The 24,690-nt window shown below is 33.6% G+C and overlaps 1 protein-coding gene across 6 annotated transcripts in view; it reads right to left on the bottom strand.

Moving 5' to 3' along the window:
* Positions 1-2,960: 2,960 nt before the first annotated feature.
* LOC123554928 (angiomotin-like) overlaps positions 2,961-24,690 on the bottom strand; it is a 35,347-nt gene continuing 13,617 nt past the window's right edge. The window contains exons 1-10 of one of the 6 annotated variants that reach the window (XM_045345364.2): positions 23,158-23,800; positions 13,815-13,931; positions 12,113-12,938; positions 9,441-9,585; positions 8,914-9,154; positions 8,468-8,601; positions 7,904-8,173; positions 7,137-7,345; positions 6,166-6,454; positions 2,961-5,971 (exon numbers count right to left, since the gene is read on the bottom strand). In XM_045345364.2, coding sequence (XP_045201299.2) covers positions 5,921-5,971; positions 6,166-6,454; positions 7,137-7,345; positions 7,904-8,173; positions 8,468-8,601; positions 8,914-9,154; positions 9,441-9,585; positions 12,113-12,938; positions 13,815-13,931; positions 23,158-23,272 — 2,397 coding nt within the window. In that variant the 5' untranslated portion in view covers positions 23,273-23,800 and the 3' untranslated portion in view covers positions 2,961-5,920. Of the gene's footprint in view, positions 5,972-6,165; positions 6,455-7,136; positions 7,346-7,903; positions 8,174-8,467; positions 8,602-8,913; positions 9,155-9,440; positions 9,586-12,112; positions 12,939-13,814; positions 13,932-14,669; positions 15,190-16,225; positions 16,376-16,415; positions 16,550-17,552; positions 17,659-23,157; positions 23,801-24,690 lie in introns of those variants that run through there. The other 5 variants (XM_045345366.2, XM_045345367.2, XM_045345369.2 and 2 more) reach the window with 5 other exon arrangements.

The raw sequence follows: 24,690 nt of genomic DNA, 5'->3' as shown, positions 1-24,690 counted from the left end.
TTTGTACAAATTTTTAGATCGAGTCGTTTTTTTTTTGTCCCCTTGCTTCTGTGACCTTGACATTTGACCCAGGAAACAAGAGAATCTACTGACCACAGACCATGATCTATGAAGTGTGTTCCATAATTTTATGACCTTGCGTTCTCCATCAGGAACGTCCATCCACGGGCGCACGAACGGACCTACAGGAGGAAAAACATATATATCCACACGCCTCTGATTTGGGCAAAGGTAAATAACGAATCGCATGTACACGGGTTTTAAGCATAAATGACTTTACAAAATCCCCTTTTATTTAGAACAAAGGGGCCAAGTGGCCTAGTCGCTCACCTGAAAACCCCGTAAAAACCATAACTGAAAACTGTTTGAGTTGACCTAGTGATTTCATGGAAAAAAATTTCGCCCAATTTTCATTAAAAAATTTGGGGCAAAAACAAGTATTTTCTTTGATTACCTAGTGACCTAGTTTTTGACCCCAGATGACCCATATTCGAACTTGACCTAGACTTCATCAAGGCTATCATTCTGACAAAATTTCATGAAGATCAGTTGAAAAATACAGCCTCTATCACATACACGAGGTTTTTTTTTTGGTTTAACCTAGTGACCTACTTTTTGACTACAGATGACCCATATACAAATTCTACCTAGATTTCATCAAGGCAATCATTCTAACTTACTTTCAGGAAGATCAATTGAAAAAAATATCTAAGATCTAGGCCTTCTGGTTTATTTTTAGCAAATTTATGAAGATTTCCCTGTGTACAATCAAGTAACCCCCTGGGGCTGGGTCAATTTGACCCTGGGGTGTCAAGATTTGAACAAATTTTGCAGAGGTCCACTAGACAATGTTACATGTGAAATATCTAAGCTCTAGGCCTTCTGGTTTATTTTTAGAAAATTTTGAAGATTTTTCTATGTACAATCAAGTAACCCCATGGGGTGGGGTCAATTTGACCCCGGAGGTCATGATTTGAACAAATTTTGTAGAAGTCTACTAGGCAATGCTACATGTCAAATATCTAAGATCTAGGTTAAGACAATTTTTGAAGATTTTCCTATGTAAAATCAAGTGACCCCTGGGGCAGTGTCAATTTTGACCCCGGGGGTCATGATTTGAACAAATTTGTAGAGGTCAGCTAGGCAATGCTACATGTGAAATATCTAAGCTCTGGGCCTTCTGGTTAATTTTAGAAAATTTTTGAAGATTATCCTACATAAACCCTAGTGACCCCTGGGGTGGGGTCAATTTTAACCCCGGGGTTCATGATTTGAACAAATTTTGTAGAGGTCCACTAGCCAATGCTACATATGAAATATCTAAGCTCTATGCCTTCTGGTTTATTTCAAAGATTTTTCTGTGTACAATCAAGTAAACCCATGGGGCGGGGTCAATTTGACCCCAGGGATCATGATTCGAACAAATTTTGTAGAAGTCTACTAGGCAATGCTACGTGTCAAATATCTAAGCTCTAAGCCTTCTGGTTTATTTTTAGATATTTTTTTAAGATTTTCTTATGTAAAATCAAGCGACCCCTAGGGTGGGGTCAATTTTGACCCCGGGGGTCATGATTTGAACAAATTTTGTAGAGGTCCACTAGGCAATGCTACATGTGAAATATCTAAGCTCTAGGCCTTCTGGTTTATTTTTAGAAATGTTTTTCAAGATTTTCTATGTAAAATCAAGTGACCCCTGGGGCGAGGTCAATTTTTACCCCGGGGTCATGATTTGAACAAATTTAGTAGAGGTCCACTAGGCAATGCTGCACGTCAAATATCTAAGCTCTAGGACTTCTGGTTTTTGAGAAGATTTCCTATGTAAAATCAAGTGACCCCTGGGGCGGGGTCAATTTTGACCCCAGGGTCATGATTTGAACTAACTTGGTAGAGGTCCACTAGGCAATGCTTCAACACCAAATATCTAAGCTCTAGGGCTTCTGGTTTTTGAGAAGATTTTAAAAGTTTTTCCGTTTGGTTGCCATGGCAACCAGAGTTCTGCATGGAATTCAATTCTTTGAACAACTTTGAAAGGGGGCCACCCAAGGATCATTCCTGTGAAGTTTGGTGTAATTCTGCCCAGTGGTTTTCAAGAAGAAGATTTTTTTGGAAATTGTTGACGGACGACGCACGACGGACGACGCACTACGGACATCAAGCGGTCACAATAGCTCACCTTGTCACTTCGTGACAGGTGAGCTAAAAATGCGTTAATTTTGAATTACTTTGGTTGAATACATCTAAATGTATTTACATCAGTTACTGTGCGGACGTCTGACAGTGTGGTTAACATTTTATCGGGAGGTCAATACATATTGGTACTCTTTCGGTTGCGAAAATCTGAGTTATACAAGACACAGCACGAAACTTTCGAGATTTTCGTTCCGTAAGTCTGTACGAAAATTTCAAGATTTTTGTAGGTCAAGAGCAGACACAAAAACAGCGAAGTGTAGATGGCGATATTCGGATTTAACTTAGATGATCCTCCGAGTATAACTTTGTGTACTGGTAACCTTCTACAAACTGACTACATGCAGCAACACTTTTTAATACAACAATCGTTTGTAAAACATGCATGCCCCAAAGATGGCCTGTCCTAGGCAAGTGGGTAAAATAAATTTTGTTTGCTTTGGAATTGGTATTTGACCAAATGACCTCAGAAACGCCAGGTGTCATCTACTGTCTATCAGCAACCATCATGTGCAGACTAAAAGCCAGGGTGGTATTTAACTACTATGTAAAAACGGTCTTCAGTCTCCATGTTGCTCTGACATTGACCTTTGACCTTAAAAACAATACGGGTACCTTACTGACCATAGATACGACGAGGACTACTTCTAACTGCAAACTGATGAAGTTTATTGTACTATGGTCAGTAAAGACTCGCGTATAATTGAAGTTAGCCATTTTAACTAGTCTTATATACACGCCTCAATGGTCCATGAAATAATACAAATTTCAGATTAGTCAAATAAATAACTTTATTTGTTCATAAAATATAACAACCATGTGTTTTCAATTTGTCTACAAATTCAACAATGGTCATACAAGCTTACAGAACAATGTTACATTTACTATGTAAATAAAACATCCCATACATTCTTCCATCAGGAACATAACATGCAATCTTAGAAATGTATATTTCAAACTATTAATATCAGGCAAAAAAAAAATTGGTAGGAAATAAATAAAACAATGTCACATTTAAATGAAAAAGTTTCAAAATTTACAATTAAATATTAGCACAAAAACTGTGATTTAAAATAAATATCAAAAACATTTTACTTAGATTAAATATTTAATAATTTACAGCAAGCATTAAAGTTGCATTCTGTATGTAAAAAAACAACTTTGAATAATGTTGTTTGTAAACATCCAGACAAATGTTATAATCAAAATTAACTTTTGAAAGATAAATTCAAACTGGACAATTATTACCCAAAATTTCTCTAGCCTAGTCCTTGAAAAAAAAAAAAACCCATTAGACCCAACTCATGCAGACCACAACTGAATTAACAAACAACAATGAGTTCATATCAGCACCTGTATCAGTCTACACGAAATGATAATACACAGACAAGTATTTTGCATTGAATATAAATACAAAATATCATTAGTTATTGCACACTTTTTTTGACAATAAATGTCGAAACAGATGGTGAAAACTCTCTCACACAAAATAGTTATAAAATTGAATTTTGGAACCAGTCTCTAAAGTCTACACAGTCATTGGTCAATTTGAAGTTTGAGCTTTGAATCAACCAATCAGATGCTTGGAATTTCAGACTGGTCTCCAAATTCAGTTTTACACTCTAAAATCTAGATTTCTGAATCTCTGTACTTTAATAATGCTTCACAATACGGATAGATAAGTAATTTACCAATCAATAAATTTGATACCAAATAAAAAAGTCTTTCAAAACTGATTTAATATGTTAAAGAGAAAATCATCCCAAACTGTGAAACCAACACACCTCTGTCTGAATATATTAATAAGAAATCTAATTTTGTCAGCCTCTGCTTAAAGTTCCAGTGATTCATGTCAAAGAAATTTCTTACAAGCCATGAGAAAACAATTATGTTGCAAGACGAATACTAAAATGCCTTCACAGTGACGTGGTAACAATTTCAATCATACGAAAAGCCCCTGCGTAAACCATTAACATTCCATTATTAATGTGAGAAGTTTCTATGATCTATACTGTTCCGCAAAAAGTACTGCACAACTTTTATGCAGTCAATTAAAAACGCATTTTAAACGAAAATAAGGGGAAAAAATTCTTCCACCAAACAAGTGATAAAAAGTGCTGTTCAAATCTGATTGATTTAACTCATTTATCGTCAAAAACGTTAACAAGAGTGCAGCAAGACAATTTCCTCATCGGTTGTGTAAACCGACTTCGTTCAAACATTTTCTTGTAGGTGTTTACAAAAAGTGCAATGTGCATTATTCGAGTACCACATAGGTACCTGTCAAGTTCATTGCAAGAAAAACTGTTCCTGAAAATGTCAAACAATCTGTGCACGGCTGAGAATAGCAAGTAAAAAATAATTCTCACTGTCGGAATTTAATGTGCAAAAAAAATCATATAGATTCCCCCCTTCCCCCCTTGAAAACCAACTTTATAAATGCTACGAAAGAAAAGTCTTTTTCTAACACGTTTGTAAACAGAAAAAGCTATTCATGAAAAAAGAAAATATGCTTAAATCACTTATCAATTTTTTCATTCCTCCTCTCTCTCTCATGTTTGAAAGACATGGGTGGTGAACTAAAATGATTATATGTACCAAAGTATTGTCTAAATATTTCAGTGATCTGTGTATATATTAATCTAATCTTGCATTCTGCCAACTTGATGGTACTATTCATTATCTCCATTCATATACTGTTACCACAGTTACAATATGTAGTAATACCTTGTTACAACAGTTACAGAATGCAGGGATACAGCTGTATCTCCTTTATCTATAAACTGTTACCATAGTTACGAAATGCATTGATATTCTGTTACAGTACTTATAGAATGCAGTGATACTTAAGTTACCATAGTTACAATTTGTTACCATAGTTACCTTTGTTGACAATTTTATATTTTATGAAGTAGCAGACCTGTCTCACAGTGTACATTAACAAGTGTGGTGATGCTTGAACATAGTATAGTTATATATGAGAGATGAACACTCAACTTGAATATCAAGTTGAGAAAAATATATTTAAATATCAAGTTAACAGAAACTTGAATATCAAGTTAAAGGCACAAAAAGGAGGCTCAGATCTAGTGGTACAGCTGATTTTTAAAGACAATTGTAATATATGAAAGACATTGGGCATATGTACACAGTTCTTAAATACAAAATATTTCAATAATCTGTCTCTATTATTATAAGTATATTGCTGAAAACCTTTTTTCTTAAGTAATGCCACATTTTTCACTTTAAAAATACATACATATATTAACATATATTTTTCCCAGTCAAATCATGACAATATACATACTGGCACTTTTAATGTCACAAGGACATGTGAATATCACAGAATATCTGGTAATCCTGGTTGCTATGCAACTGTTTCTGTTGCTAGGCAAGTTTCTTTAACAAATTCCACACAAGGGAGGTAATTCATGCTAGCATTCAAGCTCCTCTTGAAGGGAAGTAACTTTTTCCATTGTCATTCACACTAGTTTGAACACTTGTTACTTCCCTTGAGTCAGAGGCAATACTTCCTCCATTGAATATTCCTCAAATGTTTCTACCTTATCCAAAGAATGGAATTGACATCCATTCAAATTTGGCCTTTTATCAAACACAAAAACATTCCAGTGTCACGAAAACCTCACTCTGAACATGATCCTTGCATGTAGTTCTTCGAACACAACAAGTTTGTTGCTAGGCAACAGGGTGCCCCGTGGCTCTTTAGAACACTTCAGACTTGCCAGATATCCGAACTTTCTTCTGAATCAGAATTGCTCTTTGACTGAAATTGAAAATATGGAAAAATAAATACTAAATTTTGAACAGAAAATGATTGAACTGAAGTCTTTGAAAAGATCCCCTTGCGGCACAGAAGTCAAAGTAATACCAATTTTTCCACTTTTCCAACATTTAGGTAAGAAAAAAACCTCCCTATTTTTAAATATAAAAAGCCAGCTTAAATATGATGAAACTTACCGTAGTCTGGAGGCCTTGAATTTTTTCGAATAGCTCATCTTGTGACATTTTACTATATGATTCAAGTGCGCTCGTACTTCCAGTCTTTTTATGTTTTACGTCTAAGAACGCCGAAACATCCTGACTATGTTGTCTACTCAATGAGCCTGTTGCGACGAGGGAAGGCCGCGGCGAATGTTTAGGTGTACAGTATATCGTGTGAACACTGCTACTTCGTGTCATAGGTGAGCGTTGATAGACACGCAACATTGCTTCCTTCTCACTCAACTGCGACTGTAATGACTTTACACTGGAAAAAGTTAACATTTCTGTTAATTTAATATAAACTAAACTCTTACGGTCATTTCTATACCTATCTCGAGTTTAAATGCATGATATTTTAACATCTGGTTTTTAAATACTTATGTGTTTACCCCACACCCTTATACTCCCATCAAGTTTTGACTTCATATGGCACAAAAAAATCATTTCTTTCTTTCTTTGCAAATCTTTTAAGTATCTTTAAAACTCTCATTCCATTCTTTTCTCCTGTGTAAGAAATTCTGTTCATTACACAAAACTTTAAAAGGCAATAAAACTCCAAATATACAACTTTTACAGCTCTTTTCACGACTTTTAAATTCACAGACACACCTGCATTATATCAGTTCCTCCTTGTAGTGAACTTATCAGCCATTTCTGTAACTTAATAAATGCAATACTCCTATGAAAACATTTTAACCCTTAGCCTGCTGGCGGCAGATGATTCTGCCTTTGCGACCAGTGCAGACCAAGATCAGCCTGCACATCTGTGCAGTCTGATCATGGTCTGCACTGTTCGCTATTCAGTCAGTAAATTTTCAGTGAAAACCCTTTTGAGTAATAAGTGGTACTGTCCAAATTGAAAGATGGACCTGTCCATTGTAGAAATATAGCAGGGTAAGGGTTAAGGAGCATTTAGAATTATCGAAGTATATACGGTAATATCTTACTTTGCTTCAAGTTCTGCAACTTTTCTATTGGCTTGATATATTTCTTCCATTTGTTTTAACTTTTCCGTTTTAGCTTCATGTATAAGAGTTTCGGTATTGTTCAAGTTTGTACTAGTTTGTTCGTATGCTGGAAGGCGTGGCATCGCTTCTGTTTCTACCTCTTGAAGTTTGATTTTACGAATGCTTTCTTCAAGTTGTTGTTCCTTCCACTATGAAATAAGAACACAAAAAATTACAATCAGCCACAGTTGCAAATGACGGGCAGCAAATTTATACAGAAATAACGTTTAACAAGTGCTAAACTTAAAACTAAACAAATAATGTCATAACGCAATAAATACTTGAAGTTAAAAGTTTTCATCCTTTAATTATATTTCAGAAAACTCTTTAAAGCACTTGAACATAATAATGGTTTACCGTTAATTTACCTGTCAATCATTACATCTGTACATTGAGTTTTAAACTGTTTTATAGCAAAGTGACCAACTTAAATATTAGTACTAAAGACAATTTTTTTTCTCTCCAAATTTGAATTTGTTTTCTTCTCTTATATTTAATACAGGCAGAGGCCCCATAATGGCCATCGGCAATTTTTCCATGAGAAAAAGCATTCACCATATGCAATTTCATCATCCTTCAGCCACAACAGAAAAATTCTTCCTCACAAAAATCGAAATTGCATATTGATAATTTATCAAATAGAAAATGCTGATTGTCTTTACCGGTCCGCAACCTTAAGAGCTGCGCTAGTTACTGTAATAACCTACCTGTATTAATTCTTTCTCAAGCTGAAGGATTTTTGCTTCTTTTTCATCAAGCATTTTTTTAATATCGGCATTTAGATCACGTTTTGGATCGGCTTTTCTTCCTTTTACGATTAATTGTCCATGATTTTGCCGACAGTGCTCCATATCTTTTTCCAACTTTTGGCGAATGCTTCTTTCCGTTAGTTCTTTCTTCTCATACGCGGCTTTTATAGAAGAAAGTTCTTTTTGGATCTGTTCGTCATATTCAGCTATGATTTGTTGCCGATGAGCCTGAAAGACAGATTCAGATTCAACTCGGTTAGCTAATAGGACACCAAAATATTGATCAAAATAGGTAACCAACTTATTAACTTTCATACATAGTTAAAAACAAACTGTGCACAAAATATTTTAAATAAAATTTCTCACGGAACTTCTATGCATAACCATTCAAAATAGAAATATGTTTTACCACACAAAATGATTTAAACCCAAAATATCTATGTAAAAAACATGAAGTAACTAAACAATTTTATAATCTTCTTATTATTTTAAACTATGGTTAAAAAAATGTCAGTTTCATACCTCCTCATCCATACGAAGTTGGTTAGCTTGTACACTGCGGAGAATCTCAATCTGAGCACGCTGCTCCTGTATCGTGGATCGCTGCGCCTCGATCTCCATATCTTGTCGCTCTTTCACGCTCAGCAACTCTTTATCTGTATCACAGAAATATTTATATATAACAATTTAACAAAAGACAAAAATATTTTATACTTATTCTTAAACATGTACGATCACGTTCGGTGATTTCAGCTTCTTAATTGTCAATGACTTTTTTACTTTTTAACTACAAGATGGTTGGTATTTTGCTATAATTTTTCATATTTTGCATTCTTCTTTTTACCTTTAAGTACATTTTACACTTAGCAAACAATCTACTGTCTATCTCTTAGTAATAAGGATTTCCTATGTAACGCAACAATTCTAATTATACAAAGACCTTAAGAAGTAAAACTGAGGAAACTCACGTTTAGCCAGAAGGTGTGCCATACTGCTGTCAGTCGGCTCAACTGATGCCAGAATGACATTTTCCGGTACTGAGATACCAGCGTTCTGTAACTGCTGGATCAAACCAGAATTCATGGCCTTGACTTTCTTAAGGTCTTCCTCAAGACGTTTCTTCATGGCAACTTCGAGTTGTTCGCGTTTCTTATTAGATTTGACGAGAGCTTCATATCCCTCGTGAACTCTCTGAATCTCCAGTTCGAACTGAAATCAAATTTAAATATTATACATTATGTCACACATGACTTTGTATTTAATATACATGTCGAAAGATAATACCCTTATTCAAAAATTGAATAAAGAACACTGAAACAAAGGGTCAAATGTAAATCCCATTCCAAATAATGTATATTTACATTACATCTATAGACAAGGGAACAAGGGACTCGGAATTGTGAAATCCACGCAAGCCTAATTCTTGTTTCTTTCCACTTAATATAAACTTATTACTTTGCAGGCAATATGCTTAATTAATATGAGAATAACATACCTTTTGTAACTTTGTGACCTTGTGATCATACATTGACAGTTTAAGACGAAGGGCCTTGTTTTCTTCGGTAAGGAAATCTACCATACGCGTAGCTTGAGCAGCTATATGATCAATGTCAGATGAGAACCGTGGCTGATCTACACACCTGCAATCATAAAATATACACTTGTGAATGTTTGAAATCACTTAACCAACTAGAATAAATCATCTTTGGCCCATTCCGACTCTCAAAAACCTAAGAATTTATTGCTCTACAAATCATGAAGGAAACAACTGGCAGGCTGAAGAATGTTCTCCCACCCTGAATAACATATGGTTTCTCTTTATTAATCAAACAGTTGCATACCACTGCTATAAAACTTTCCCTATAAACATGATAAATGTCACAATTTAGAAAACATAAAAAAAAATCTTTTTTTTTAAGAATGGAATACTGTTAATTGTAGGTTTTTTGGCCGATATTGAGACAAACACTGCTTTTCTGATGCTGAGACAAACACTGCTTCATGAATCACAAAAAAATGAAATCGGTTATACTCTCCGCTGCCAAAGGAATGAAAAAACAAATCCAGGTAAAGACCAAACTCTCTGTAATAAAGAACTGTACTAGACTGGTTATAAAATCTGATTAACTACCTCATTATTATCCCTACCCCTCCTACAATAAGCATGCACAGTCTTTCAAACTGCTCATTAATCATTTGTGAATCTTTGAGAAGAATGTAAACTATTTACCAATCTTTTTATAAATAGTTTACAATCAAATGAACCTGGAAGCCTTTTGAAGTTGTGAGCCAGGTGGCATTTTTCTGGCTTGTGCTCCTGATTGTTTAAATTTATAAATCAGTTTTTTTCTTTCCTTTGTTGTGGAATTATTCTCAAAATTAATCCAAAAGAAACACACCCAACTCCCATATAATTAACCCATTCCCACAATAATCCCCAAAACCAGGATATTGTTTTCTCATCTCAATCTAGCCCCAATCTCAAATGGATGTACTATTTTCTGTCATTCCATTTGCGTGGGAAGGTTTTGTTGTCAGCTAATAATAACTTACAAAACATATCACTTAATAAACTGTAACGAAAGACGCCAAGTAAAATTTATGAACTAATAAAAATGCTTTTTTCTATTCTCTTCTCATAATAATTTGATGTTTTAATTAATCACTATTCGGAAACTTTATTTACAGAATTTTAAATTTTCATTCTATTACTGAATAAATTTGCACAATAAAATCACTCTTCCTGCCTTAGATGTTGTTAATAAGCACCAACCACAATCCTGACCCCTCTGGTTTTATTGTACCGTACTTTTTTCACCCAACAATTTACATCTATTTTAATAGGTAATTACAGATTTTCATATATCTGCATAGATCGTGCAAACTCGTAAATATTTATTACACTAATCATGTAAGATTTATGTCTGGATACTAAAATTAGATTGTAAACAAAATTTGCATAACAAAATTTCAATGTTAAATCTTGGGGCGGGCGACTTACAAAACCTTACAAATTTTTTTGTAATAACTTACTTCATCATAATCGTGTTAATTCAACATTCAACTATAATTAGTTAATTGGTGGGCTCAGCGCGAAGCTATTATAACTTGTTCTTTGTTTATTTAAGGTTACAGTAGTTCCGCTCCGAGCTCTCGTTAAGTATTAATGAACCAATACAGATTTTGTAAGCTCAATAATTTATGTGATTAAACTTGTTATACTGAAATTAATTATTATATATTTGTATATTTTATTCTTTCGCACTTTGATACTCCATCCAAAGGAAGATGAATGGAACCTTGACAAATGGTATCATATTTATTAACGTTTGTTTCCTCTGAACATATAAACATGCAAATTTTTTCACTAACATTTTGGAACTGCAAGCCCTTTTTACAATTCTTGAATGGAATTTCTGTTTACAGAATGGTAAATGAAAAGATATATGCCCGTTAAAATAGAAAAATACGTATAAATTCTGCCTCTAGAAATAGTTGCAAATTTAATATCGTAAGTGACCAATTCCACCAACTCTTTGGTTTCATTTAAAGCCGTGGTGGGGATTCCCCCCTGCTCTAGTGGTCTGAAGCCCCAGCTACTGGGAGGACCCCCAGACCTTCTCCCTTTACCAACCACACCCTACCCTCCTGCTTTGCAACAAAACCCTATTTCACTTAAATTTCAATTTTTTTAAAGAAAAATTAAGAAAGGCCCACAACAATTCAAATCTTCTTGTACGGGATGACAATGCACTTGTTACCTCTACCAATATCTTCCTCAATATAGTATTACTCATATCTTTATGCAAATATGTATGCTAATCAGTCATATATCTATCACTTGACATTCTAAAGACTTTCTTTAATGCCCGTCTCAGCCAATTAACTGCTTCAGCAGTAGATTTATGCTTGTCAATAGCGAGATTTTAGACATATCTTACGCAGCTGAACCCTGAACCACTCAATTACAGTATCGTAGTCTTTCTTGCTTGATCATTATATAAGCCTAAAAGATATATCATAAAATGACAAAAAGGTCACATATAAATATCAAAGTTAAGTAGGCCTGTGTAGGCAATCGAATTGAAACACAAGAAAAAAATCTAAAAGTTGAACAAAAATTCAAACTAGGAGCACAGGCTGTTAGTTGAATATGATTAAACGTACCCTTCTAAAGACTGCTGCGAACCTCTATCTGATCCGGAGCCAGCCGGCGTGTGCACGATTCCCAAGTGCTTGTTTTGTGTGGCTACAAAATGGCTCAACTCTGGCTGTGACCTTGACCCAGGAATTTCATGTTTTCCAATAATTTCGTACGATCGACGAGTGGCTTCCCTTGGATCGTACGCGCCTGGATATTCCGGTGGTGGTGGTAATGAAGTTAAATATTGTCCTGGCTGTGGCGACATTGCAAACTGCGGTAATTGCTGTAACTGATAATGGTCTATTACGCCAGTATTAACACTGCATGGAAAGTTTGCATAAAGGGTACTACTACTATAGGATGAAACACTTGTTGGCGACGAAAAATTTGAAATTGATTGTCTTGACGGAACATTTGGCGATGTGTCACATGAATATCCCGAAGTAAACGAGTTATTTAGATTTGAATTATCCCCAAGTGTTAATTTTGAGCTTGACGTAGATGCACTTGAGAATCCACTTTCACTAGACATATAGAGATTCTGCGTCTGACTGCCACATCTTTGTGCGGGACTAGTCGCGAAATGAGGTCCGTGTACAGTAGAGGGGTTTCCTGTCACGTATATTTGTGGAGTGTTTATTGGATTTATTTCCATGCCGGACGTAGGCATACCAAGCCTAGCCAGAATACTGTATTCACTGCTTCCGCAAGTATCGTATGAGATACAAGTCTGTGGTAGTTGTGTTTCCTCCCCTTGAGGTTCTTGTCGATGGCACGTAGGCAAGTTTTCCGTTGAGGACACGGATACATCTGTGCTTGTCTCGCTTCCAGAGAAACTCTGATGGAGACCTGATGAATAATAAAAACCACATTTAAATAGTGCAACAATCTCTATAAAAGGCCTCATATATTAATTATTACTTTCGTTATTATTTCACCATGTACAAAAATAATCAAGAAAAGGAAATTAAAGCTATTTTACCATACTTCATTATAACCAATCCTGTTTAAACGGAATTTTTATGACTTTAGAGCCATTCAACAATCATTTACCAACAAACAAGAGCTCTATATAAATACCTAAATTATTTAAGTCCATTAAGAATTTAAGACCGACTAACAGTGATTTCAATGCTCTGCAACGACATGACAATGCCAGCTAATACTTACTGCATTTTTAAGCAGATATTACCAAGCATTATAATCTGAGCGAGAGTATTTTGGGCTCATGACTCATTGCTTGTATTGTTTTCTTTAGAAGACTAGACTAGGAATGTTAATCTCAGGTCAACTATGTTTTACATTCTCTGTCTACCGGCTTTTGTTGCCACATAAAAGGAACACTGTTTCAGCTTTACGCTTCAGCTGATTATGACAATGTAATCTTCAAACACTTCATAATTTACAAAATTTATTGCAGCCAAAACAATTTGGCGCCCACACAAAAAATTACCGTTTTATGAATGTATACATTAGAAGCTTTAATCATAGGTGCCGAGACGTTTTTTTTTCGACTTTTTTATGTTCCACGGCTTTTTATGTTTCACGGTATGAACTAAGGACCTTGATTATAAATATATTAAATACCAGTTTTATCACTTTAGTGATAAATTATTTTAAAAGGTCAGGTCTCTTTTTAAAAAATGACATATTTTTAAAGTGGAGGCAAAATGTTGTAAAATCGCTATCGGAGAGAGAAAAAATGTCAATTTCTTGTCATCTTACCTGTTTGTCCGGTTATCTGTTTCGGTGGTCCTGGGTAGGGGGGAGGCTCAGGAAACCCTGACATGTTGTGTATCTCCTTGTATAGCTCCTCTGGACTGTTTAAACTACTTGGTAGCTCTGAAAATAAACACAGTAAATATAGTACAACTAATGTCATACATCCGCAAGATTGAATATCAGATCCTCTAAAAATAGACACACAAAAAATTAAATTGTAAAGATTTCAATCATGAAACAGAACTATCCCATACTGGTATGTAACTCATATAGTCATTTTTCAGATGTATGAAATCCCAAATTTTTATCTGACGGGATGTTTGAATCAATCCTGTTTTAATTTGTTACACTACCTCATTTTATTTTTATATTGTCATATTTTATAGTATTACGTATGTAAATTATACCAACTTGTGAGAATTTCATTTACATCATGCCACACAATACTTTAAAGGAATCCTGTTTTGTTACACTACACCATTTTATTTTTATATACAGATAAAGAGTTCTAGGAGTAACACGTAGAAATTTCACTCTTTATAAGTCTAATTTCACTTTTAGGTAGTGGACCCCTAATAACAACCGTCAATTTCTAAGCCAGTACGTATTACTTGCTACTTTGACATTCTTCGGACAAAACCTAACTCAAACAGAACGTAATAACGGAGACTGCCGAAACAACATACAAAGAGTATGTAATTGAACGAAAATTGCTGATTATTATTACAAGTCCGCCACATTAAACCAATTTAATTTTTCGTTTTTTTCCATCCTCTAAATAAGTCCTTATTATTTAAAGTCACACTATATATAAGATTTGTTTTTTTTTTAATATTAAAAAAATTAGTATCCTTTTACCGTTTTGACTAGAACATCGATAAATTCCTTCAATGTCTTCAGTGTAAGTTTCCAACACCATTTTAATTTTCACTATGACTTGACAAAGACACAATAATCTCAATGAAACTGTTTTAAACACTTCCTAATTGCACATTTCACCCAGATTATTATAATCCTATAGACAGCTCGAAATCTCCTTTAACGGCGACAATCCGCAAATAATAAAATTACAGACGAGCACCGCTTAACTACAAACACTCTGAATGGTATAACAATGACTAGCTACAAATATTTCAAAACTATCCAAAGTTTTTTGAACCAGTGTCAAAAATCTACTTAGGGTGACGCAAATCTTTAATCCCTAATCTTAAATCAATGAACTTCAAAGACAGTGTCGTTCCATTCAATTCAGATGCCAAAATGTTTATGATTGTGGCAAATTTAATTGTTCCGCTACGACTGCTTCTAAAAAGCCGCGTGTAAGGTATCGTTAAGGTCTGATAACTCAGGAATGCGCTGGGTATGTGCCAGCGCAGTGGGGTACAAAATAACCAAGTGGTATAAACAGGCAAATATTTGGGATGTTTACTGACACGTTTCGAAATCTTTGTTATCAAATTATTTCATGCAGATATAAATTTATTCAAATATTTGAAGGGGGTGAATGTCATCGAGTGTTTACTCTCTGTTCAAATTCTTATGCATAAACCGTAACTGTTCAATTAAACTTACTGTCCTGACGATTCTTTTGTTGCAGTATTCGAAAACGACTGATCCATCCAAACATTTAAAATTGCTTTATCAAAAGCTAAAATCATGTTTTTGTATTTTTCTATATTGGCATTATCTTCCCTTTTGCCAACACGACCAAGTACTTATATTAACAGAACACTGGACTTCATCAAAGATCAAAGTCAACTGAATTTATATTAATTTTCACTAAATGGGATTAAATAAACAATAAATGGATGGACCGTTTATAAATATGGGGAGTTTATTATAATATATACGGTACAATAATCTTACGATAACAAAAAATCACATGTCAATAAGCCACATTCCTCAATCGGTATGATATCAATTTACAATGAGCGTTATTTTTCATGACAAAACAAGTGAAGTGGTACTTGAATAGACAGCCCTACTAGATTAAAGAAATTCTTTTCAAAAGTAGCTTGTGATTATGAATAATATCTGCACATTCCTTTGCATGCCTGTAATTTCATGTCTTTACAAATACCATCAAAATATTTTATACCCATAAAATATGCAATATAGTGAAAAATTACAATTCAACTTTATTGCAAGTGCAGAATTACTGTCCACATGAAGTGCCCGTATGAAAATTTGCCTCAGTTTTTAATCCAATGAAAATACCAGAAACACACTGAATGTAACTTGATTTTTTTAAGAGCAGCCAGTGGCTTATCAACCAACATCGACATGCATGTATACACACATAAAACCAAACCTTCATCATTTTCAGGTCACTACGTACCCTAGTACCCTAGCTACGTCCAAGACCCCAAAAAAACACAAAATATCAACTTTTCATCAAAATCCTTTTTCCTCACCTGTATATTAATATTTCCACAAATCGAATTAATATAAGACGAAAATAAAGCACAAGGTTCAGTTCACAGCTTTAAAACTAAATTACATTATAAATTATCCGAAAAACATGATGACTCATTGACGTAATGTTTCCTCTAGCTGTATAAACAAAAACTATCTTCCAATCCAAAGTTATGTGTATTTTCTTACCGCTGATCATTACATTCCTTGCCTATGAATAAAGCTGGACTCCCGCCATCTTTTATATTACATCAATACAGATATGCTTCTTTTGCTATTTAGTTTAGTTTGTTTTTTTGTGTGTGTTATTTTTATCTGAACAGATGATCCGAAAAAAATGTAGCTACTAGATCTAATGACCCGAATACCCCTGTATTTGTAACAAAGACACTGGAATGTATAAAATTCTTTTCATCAATTATTTGGTATTGTCACAGTAAATTCAACACCTAAGTGCAAACTTAAAGGACTGCAGCTGTCATGGTTTGAAGATTACATGGCAGATAAAATACTTTAGCAAATATTCCTTGTAAATTAAATGTGCCTTTGGCACATTGATGTTGTTTTGGATGTTCCTGATGTACTTGACAGATAAAATATTAGAACATGACAATTAATGTACCCCATTTTACAGATTATTACCAAATATGGAAAGATTTGTATCTTGTACTTAAAATATTTACATAATACTGTCTTCAGTTATGATAAAATCTATATATTACCAGTGCAACATTCTTTTGCACATTTTTATCACAACTTGCAAATATTTAAAGTTCAGATTTTGTTTCCTGAACAAGTATGCATACCAATTTTCTTGTATAAAATCACAGATAAGAGTGTAGATCTAGTAGTACAGTATCTTGTACTTAAAATATTTACAAAAATACCGTCTTCAGTTATGATAAAATCTATGTATTACTAGTGCAACATTTTTATCACAACTTGCAAAAATATTTAAAGTTCAGATTTTGTTTCCTGAAAAAGTATGCATACCAATTTTCTTGTATAAAATCACAGAATAAGAGTGTAGATCTAGTAGTACAGTATTTTGTACTTAAAATATTTACAAAAATACTGTCTTCAGTTATGATAAAATCTATGTATTACCAGTGCAACATTTTTTAATACATTTTTATCACAACTTGAAAAAAAAATATTTAAAAGTTCAGATTTTTTTTTACCTGAAAAAGTATGCATACCAATTTTCTTGTGAAAAATCACAGATAAGAGTGTTACTAAATACAGATAAAAAAAACAATTTACTTCTCCAAAAAACATAATTTTATATACAGTATAATAACATTAACTTCATAAAATAAATCTTACCAACTAAAAGACTTAGTGTTGCAACCATTTTTGCTGATTAATCCACAACTTTGTACAAAGTACTGAATATGATAAATTTATGAAGAATTTCCACAAGTGTTCTGAAGAACTTCAGACTGTCAGTGCATATTTTTTTTTATATATATATTACACAGTAATCAACACATTTTCAACACAAGTCTAGTCTAAATGATAAGTGGCTGACTCTTTATTTAATCCAATCAGTATTCATTTGACAAATCTGCTTTAAAACTAAAATTGATCTTTTGTTGAATAAATTCTTATTAATCAACAGAAAAAATTGTTTGTCTTTTTTGACATCAGCCCCAATGCACATCCAATTAAGATATAAGCCTACAATAACTTTTCAATAGCAGTTATAGCCTTACACTTTGTCACAAATATGCAAATTAAACAAAAGAGCAAAAGAAAAACTATGACACACGACTGCCATTTTACATCAATCATAATATTATAATGATTGTGAAGATTCAAATAGTGTTCAGAAAGGGTTTTTGATAACTTTATGCCATGGTCACAAAGTGCATTTTAATCTAAAATGGAATGTAAATTATTTCTCGCATGAATTTTAATCTCAAGGCCTACCTTATTTTGTTTCAAATGTGATGTACAAATAAGATTTATAACCAAACAACACAGATAAATATGTACACAATGTATATATCTTTTTTATTTGACAGTAACTGTTGCTAGTCGCATGACCTGGACCCCACGCCCCTCAACTCATACACTTCAGCACCCTATCTTTTAAAATAAAAAAATGTAACTATATGATATTACAATAAATAGCCTAAACAAAATATCCCATAGACTTTATTTTGTTTGTTCAGAATTAATTTGATTGTTTGATGCATATTGGATTGGATAGTATTTTACAGGATTTAGATGATTTGTAAAAAAAAAAAAAAAAAAAAATGAGGGAGGGAGGTGTGGTTTGTTCTGTATTGGTTGAGGGGATGTGGGAGCAGATCTGTGTTTTATTTAACTTCTCTGAGTGTGACCAGTATATATAAAATGAAAATTATAACAGTTTTTTTTATAGAAAAGGGCATTTTTATCAACTATAATCAGTGAATTATATAAATGATTTTAATACATGAAATTATTAATAAATCTTTTATTACCTCCCTTTTAAATTTGTTATCAATATTGTGAAATAATGCTGTTTAATTGAACTGAACACTTGCTAGTAGTTGTTTTGGAACACAAAATGAAAACCACTACGTGACTTTAATCAGACATCTAAAAAGCGGACACATTATTTTCAGACATCATTAAACTTTCCTTTTAAATCTTGTTTCTTACATATATCAATTAACAAATCATTTCTTACTTCAAAGAAATACCGATGTACAGATGAAAAGTATAAATTTTAATAGATAATGTTACTTTACCTGTGTACTTATTCCCCCTTGGAAAAGAAAGTTAAATTTATTCATATATGATCCAAATACAATTCAATACCACAATAATTTTTGTCAAATTTTAATAATACTATTTAACCTTTAGCATGCTAGATAAATTGTCGTCTGCTGGAAATGTCGTCTGCTAAAATTGTAAATTTCATTCAATTTGCTCTAAAATTGGAAGAAATATTGTCAGAGTAGCAAACAGCTTGGAACCTGATCAGACGCCGATTTAATCGGCGTCTGATCTGGTTCCAAGCTGTTTGCAAAGGCTGTTAAATTCGCCTGCAGCAGGCGAAGGGTTAATTAATAGGGTAAGGCATATCAATTGTATATATAATTCAGTTAAAATCATGCAGAATTAATTTGTCAAATTAATAATAAATTTTCATTACGCATAATCAAGTTGTAAGTTGCAATATAAACTGATTTATAATTTCTTTGATGTTTATTTTCTTCGGTCTATCATAATATTGGTAAACCTTATATACATTCAGGAAATTTCATCACAATCAACAAAAATATATTTTCTGCATTCCGACCCATCCTTGCTGATACTGCAAAGCGGCTGTTGACGTAAGAGCTTTACGATGGATGTAAAAAAAATTCTTCATTGGCAAAATCCACATATCAAGCAGCTGTCTCTATCAGTCAAACTTTAATCAAATTCCAACACTCTTGGAGCTAATTATATGGCCAACCTTAAAAAATACCTTTGCTGCCTTTCCCTAAGGAGGAGAAACGAGGAATATTTTACATTGGGCCTTACTGTTTTTCCCAATGTTTCACTTCTTAAGGCTGTCTTATTCAAGGTAGTAAAAAAAATAAAATCTTTCTATTTCATTGCCTTTGTTGTCAAACATATCTGAAAAACTTCTTTTTCTCTTTTTGCATTCAGTGTACCTTGAAGATGCTATACCTATAATATCTATACCTATATTTTTCCCATCACTTTTATATTTATTGATTTGAAAGACTATGTCAGCGAGCATCTTTTTCAACAAATTTTCAGTGACTGTTAAACTTGCTTATACAAAATTTCCAGCTATCTTGAAGACATTTTCAAGACCCGGCCCGAAAAAGATGCCCACAAAATATCATTTTAAGTCGTATTAAAATTATCTTGAAGTAAAACCCTCAATCCCTTGGAATTCGAGACAGCGAGCTTCAATTTTAGTTTAAACTGTTGAGGTGTATGTAAGCAAGAGACTAGAAGATTTGCATCAAGGAAAACACACACTTCCGCAAAATGATATTGCCCTTGCAGAACTCGTGCATATTTCTCCATACAATTCTAATAACTTATAACTTTATGTCTGATTATGTCTCTAACATAAACACGAGGAAACTGATTTAATAGGGAACCAGTAGCTGTTCGTGTAGATGGCGTGTCCTTGTATAAAAACTATGAATATTTCAAAAGTATTTGACAACGATCAATGTTTTGTCAAACATTTTCAGTTATAATAAGACACTTAAAAGAATTAGATTGTAAAAATAGTACATAGTTTTCGTACAAACAGATTACTTTGCATGCAATATGTAAACATACAAGATACTTTAGGTACGAATGCATTATTTTGCATATGTAATATGTAAACATAATGGAATCAAACAAAACGCCATAAACACGAAACCACAATAATCATAACTCATACAATATATTAATTTATTTTGTTTTATTTATCTCGTCAAAGGAATAATTTGTTTTTTCCTGGTGCAATATAATCAATACATCAAAATCAAAATTCCACATTTTGGGTCTTAGGACTTTTTTTATTTTTTGGAAAATCACGCATCAAGTAATAAAATGATGAAATATTTGCTATTCAAGCTGCATGTTAACATTCATCGAAATCAGTGAAGCGTATTTTTAGATACTAATGTTACACCAAAGAAATAAATATTACAATTAAACACAGTCAAATAAATCATGTTGCCTGAGGCACATCCTTATACGGCCAAAGGAATGCAACCAAGGCAGTAAAAATGTAATTACAAACGATTATACCTGCGTAATTATGAATGAGAAATGGCGCTCACCGACATAATTACAAAATTAGGTGAAATTACCACTTTTTAGTGCAAATTGTGTAGAAAGTCACGATATGGCATTAAAATTTATTTTTGTCTTTATTTGTGAGAGAAGTAATACAGAATTGAGCCGTGCCATGAGAAAACCAACATAGTGGGTTTGCAACCAGCATGGATCCAGACCAGCCTGCGCATCCGCGCAGTCTGGTCTGGATCCATGCTGTTCGCTTTTAAAGCCTATTGGGATTGGAGAAACCTTTAGCGAACAGCATGGATCCTGACCAGACTGCGCAAACCCATTATGTTGGTTTTCTCATGGCACGGCTCATTTATAAAAAAAAATTATGTTTCATAGTTCTTCATGAAAATATTTTTGCTGTATTTAAAACTAATATAATATAATTAAATAGTGCAACAAGAATTCCCCTTTAATTCAAGATTTAGAGTGATTTTGAATTTATAAATCAACTTAAATTCACGAACTTTAAATTCTGTTTTGTACCAGAATATAAAATCAGACGTATGCCTGCTTAGCGCAATAGAGACAGCGCAGATCTATGTATGGCAAGGTCGCGAGTTTGATTCCAGGGCAAGGCATATAATTATGTTCTTGGTTATGACTGATAGAAGACGTTGTGTCTAAAATCATTTGTCCCCAGGCTACTCTGATTCATGTGGGGAAGTTGGCAGTTACTTGTGGAGAACTGGCTAGTACTGGTATAAATTCTAGGAAAACTGCTTATAATATTAAACTGCCAACTATTACATAACTGACATTCTACCGAAAAATGGCGCTACACCAAAAGCAAACAGATCCAACCAAACGGTGGATGACTGACATTATTTCCAATGTCCGTCTACTTTGACATCATCCAGACTAATGTCGAGCTATAAAAGTCCTGTACCAATAGCCTGTGAAGGGCATAATTATATAACCTTATACATTTATAACAAAATGTATATATTATTTGGTTTCCATAGCAACCAGATTTTATGACGTAAGAACAAGAAATGACAGAACAGGTATACAGTCGCATTTCCCATATTGTCATCTATCTATGTACTAAGTTTCAAGACAACTCTTGAACTTACTAACCTTTAGCCTGCTAAATTTCTGAAATGGACAGGTCTATCATTCAATTTGGACATTACCATTTATTATTCAAAGGGGTGTTCTCTGAAAATTTACTGACTGAATAGCAAACAGTGCAGACCATGATCAGCCTGCATGGATCAGGATGTGCAGGCTGATCTTGGTGAGTGCATTGGTCACAAAGGCAAAATCATTAGCCGCCAGCAGGCTAAAGATCAAGTCATTGCAGGATCCAGTTTTTGTGACTGACAGACACAGAGCAGATATAAATTAATTATTTTTAATTTCCATATTCTTTCTATTTACCAAATATCTAAATCCCTTGACCTTTTTTAAATATTGCAGGAATTTTTGCCATACTTTCAACTATAATGTACCAAGTTTTAAAATCTTAAGCATCCTGGGGATGAAGGAAAAATGATACATTCCCCCTTGGCCGACCACCTGAAGGGGGGTAATAACAGTATTATTTCCTGGTTAAAACAAGTCTCCTTCTGGCTTTGTACAACATAATATTTCCCTTATTTTACAGAAGATATGCCTACGTAGGCAACTTATTTTTATAATTTTTTTGTTTGTTTTGTTTTGTTTATTTGTTACTCACAGTAAATAAAATAAACGGTCTCGGAGACAGTTACAGAATAAACCTTTAAAGTTACTACCCTCTGAAGAGTAAGTTTTAAGCCCTTGATTTAATATTTTAACTGAATTTCTAATAAATGACCACTGAGATAAATGAGCCGCGCCATGGGAAAACCAACATAGTGGTTTTGTGACCAGCATGGATCCAGACCAGTCTGCGCATCCACGCAGTCTGGTCAGGATCCATTCTGTTCATTAACAGTTTCTCTGATTGCAATAGGCTTTGAAAGCGAACAGCATGGATCCTGACCAGACTGCGCGGATGCGCAGGCTGCTCTGGATCCATGCTGGTCGCAAAGCCACTATGTTGGTTTTCTCATGGCACGGCTCAAATATGCGATGGAAATATTTCAGGTAAAACATGAAAGTAATATCCAGCTAATTATTATTCACTGTAAGGAACATTTACCTGCCCCGCTCGTAAAGTTCAGAACCTTCAGGTTGGCAAGGTTGGCGTATGTCGGCGACTTTTCTCCGTCATCATAAACCACCGCAGGATAACTTTCCGCCACTTCTAAATGCATTCTAGCCTTTTTTTCTTTCTTTTTTTTCTTTTTCAGAAATGTCAAAAAATAGTAAGAAAACACTAAAAAATTTAAAGATTTTAATCACTGGATTGTTTAACTCAAACTTTCAACTTGTCTTTTTCATTTTCAACTTTTAAAAGTTTTATTATTCCATTTGACATTTTTTGATTTTTGAAACTGTTACTGAGTTCCAGTTTACATCCTTTATCCCGAAGTTTAATAATCAGTGATCACAAAATTTTTCTTTGTCAAAAATCTCTTTTATTAGGATGAAAAGAGTCGAAAATATCAATTAAACTCCCAATACACAGCGGCACACACGGCACACACGCTGTTCTCATTCACAATATCAATAATCCTTTGTTAGCACCTATCGAAATTCCTCATAAAAAAAAAAAAGCAGACGCTACCTTCTAAAAGCCAACCCTCTTGAATACCTAACTAGCATTTGGTACATATTTGTTGAAATATAGCCAAATATTATTATTAACTTAGTTTTTAGCCTGCAGTCAAAAATACCATAATTTTCACAGTCACTTCCACAATAACTTATCTGCTCGCATACCTGGGGGAATAAATACATTCCTGTTTACGCTCGTCTGCATTTTTGACATATTTTCCAAACTGCCCTATCTCTGTTAACGTTTCAGCAGGAAATAGGACATTTCTCACAATACTGTTTACTTAACAGAAGCTTAAAAATTCTGTTAGCTATTATCATTGCATTCCATTTACAAGAGAGCACATTATTCTGTCTTTTTTGCGCTGATCCAGTACCTTAAATATAGTCTTGCAACTTGATTTCTACAAATAGTGCTATAATGTATTAAGTGAACAACAATTTGGCCACTGATATGCATCAAGATCATTTTAAGGAGATTATTATGGTTTTAATCAAATGAATATCAAACTGTCTTTTTGGCATTCCATACATTATTTGTGTATTCAAATGTAAATACCAGCTTTATATATACCAACATAAAAGCTAACAAAATTATGAGAAATATGTTGATAAAAGACTGGTATCAAATATTCATAAGATTGCATGTAAGGCTTATTTGTAATTCTAGAATCCGAAACTTTCTTTTGAAGGTGCCTAACCATAAATAATTCTACTTTCAGCATCTTTGCCTTTACAATACAAAGAAAACAATGCTTATAATAAAATAAATAAACAAAGACACATCACGCGTGCTTGAATAATTTTGGTAAGTTCTTCCTTCAAGAATATTTTTTTGTGAAATAATTTAAGAAATGTGTTGTGGTTTAGAACTAGTTGAGGATTGTTAAGGGGAGCTTTGTGGGTAGACAGCTATGTAATAATGTTCAATGGTGATAAATCAACAAAATAAATATATCATAAAATTTAATTCTTGGTAAAATTAATTAAAACCATGTATCACAAACATTCATTG

The sequence above is a fragment of the Mercenaria mercenaria genome, chromosome 7, assembly GCF_021730395.1.
Source record: "Mercenaria mercenaria strain notata chromosome 7, MADL_Memer_1, whole genome shotgun sequence".
NCBI lineage: Eukaryota > Metazoa > Mollusca > Bivalvia > Venerida > Veneridae > Mercenaria > Mercenaria mercenaria.
Note: the sequence above shows the minus strand (reverse complement) of the source record. Positions and strands in the feature narration are given on the sequence as shown.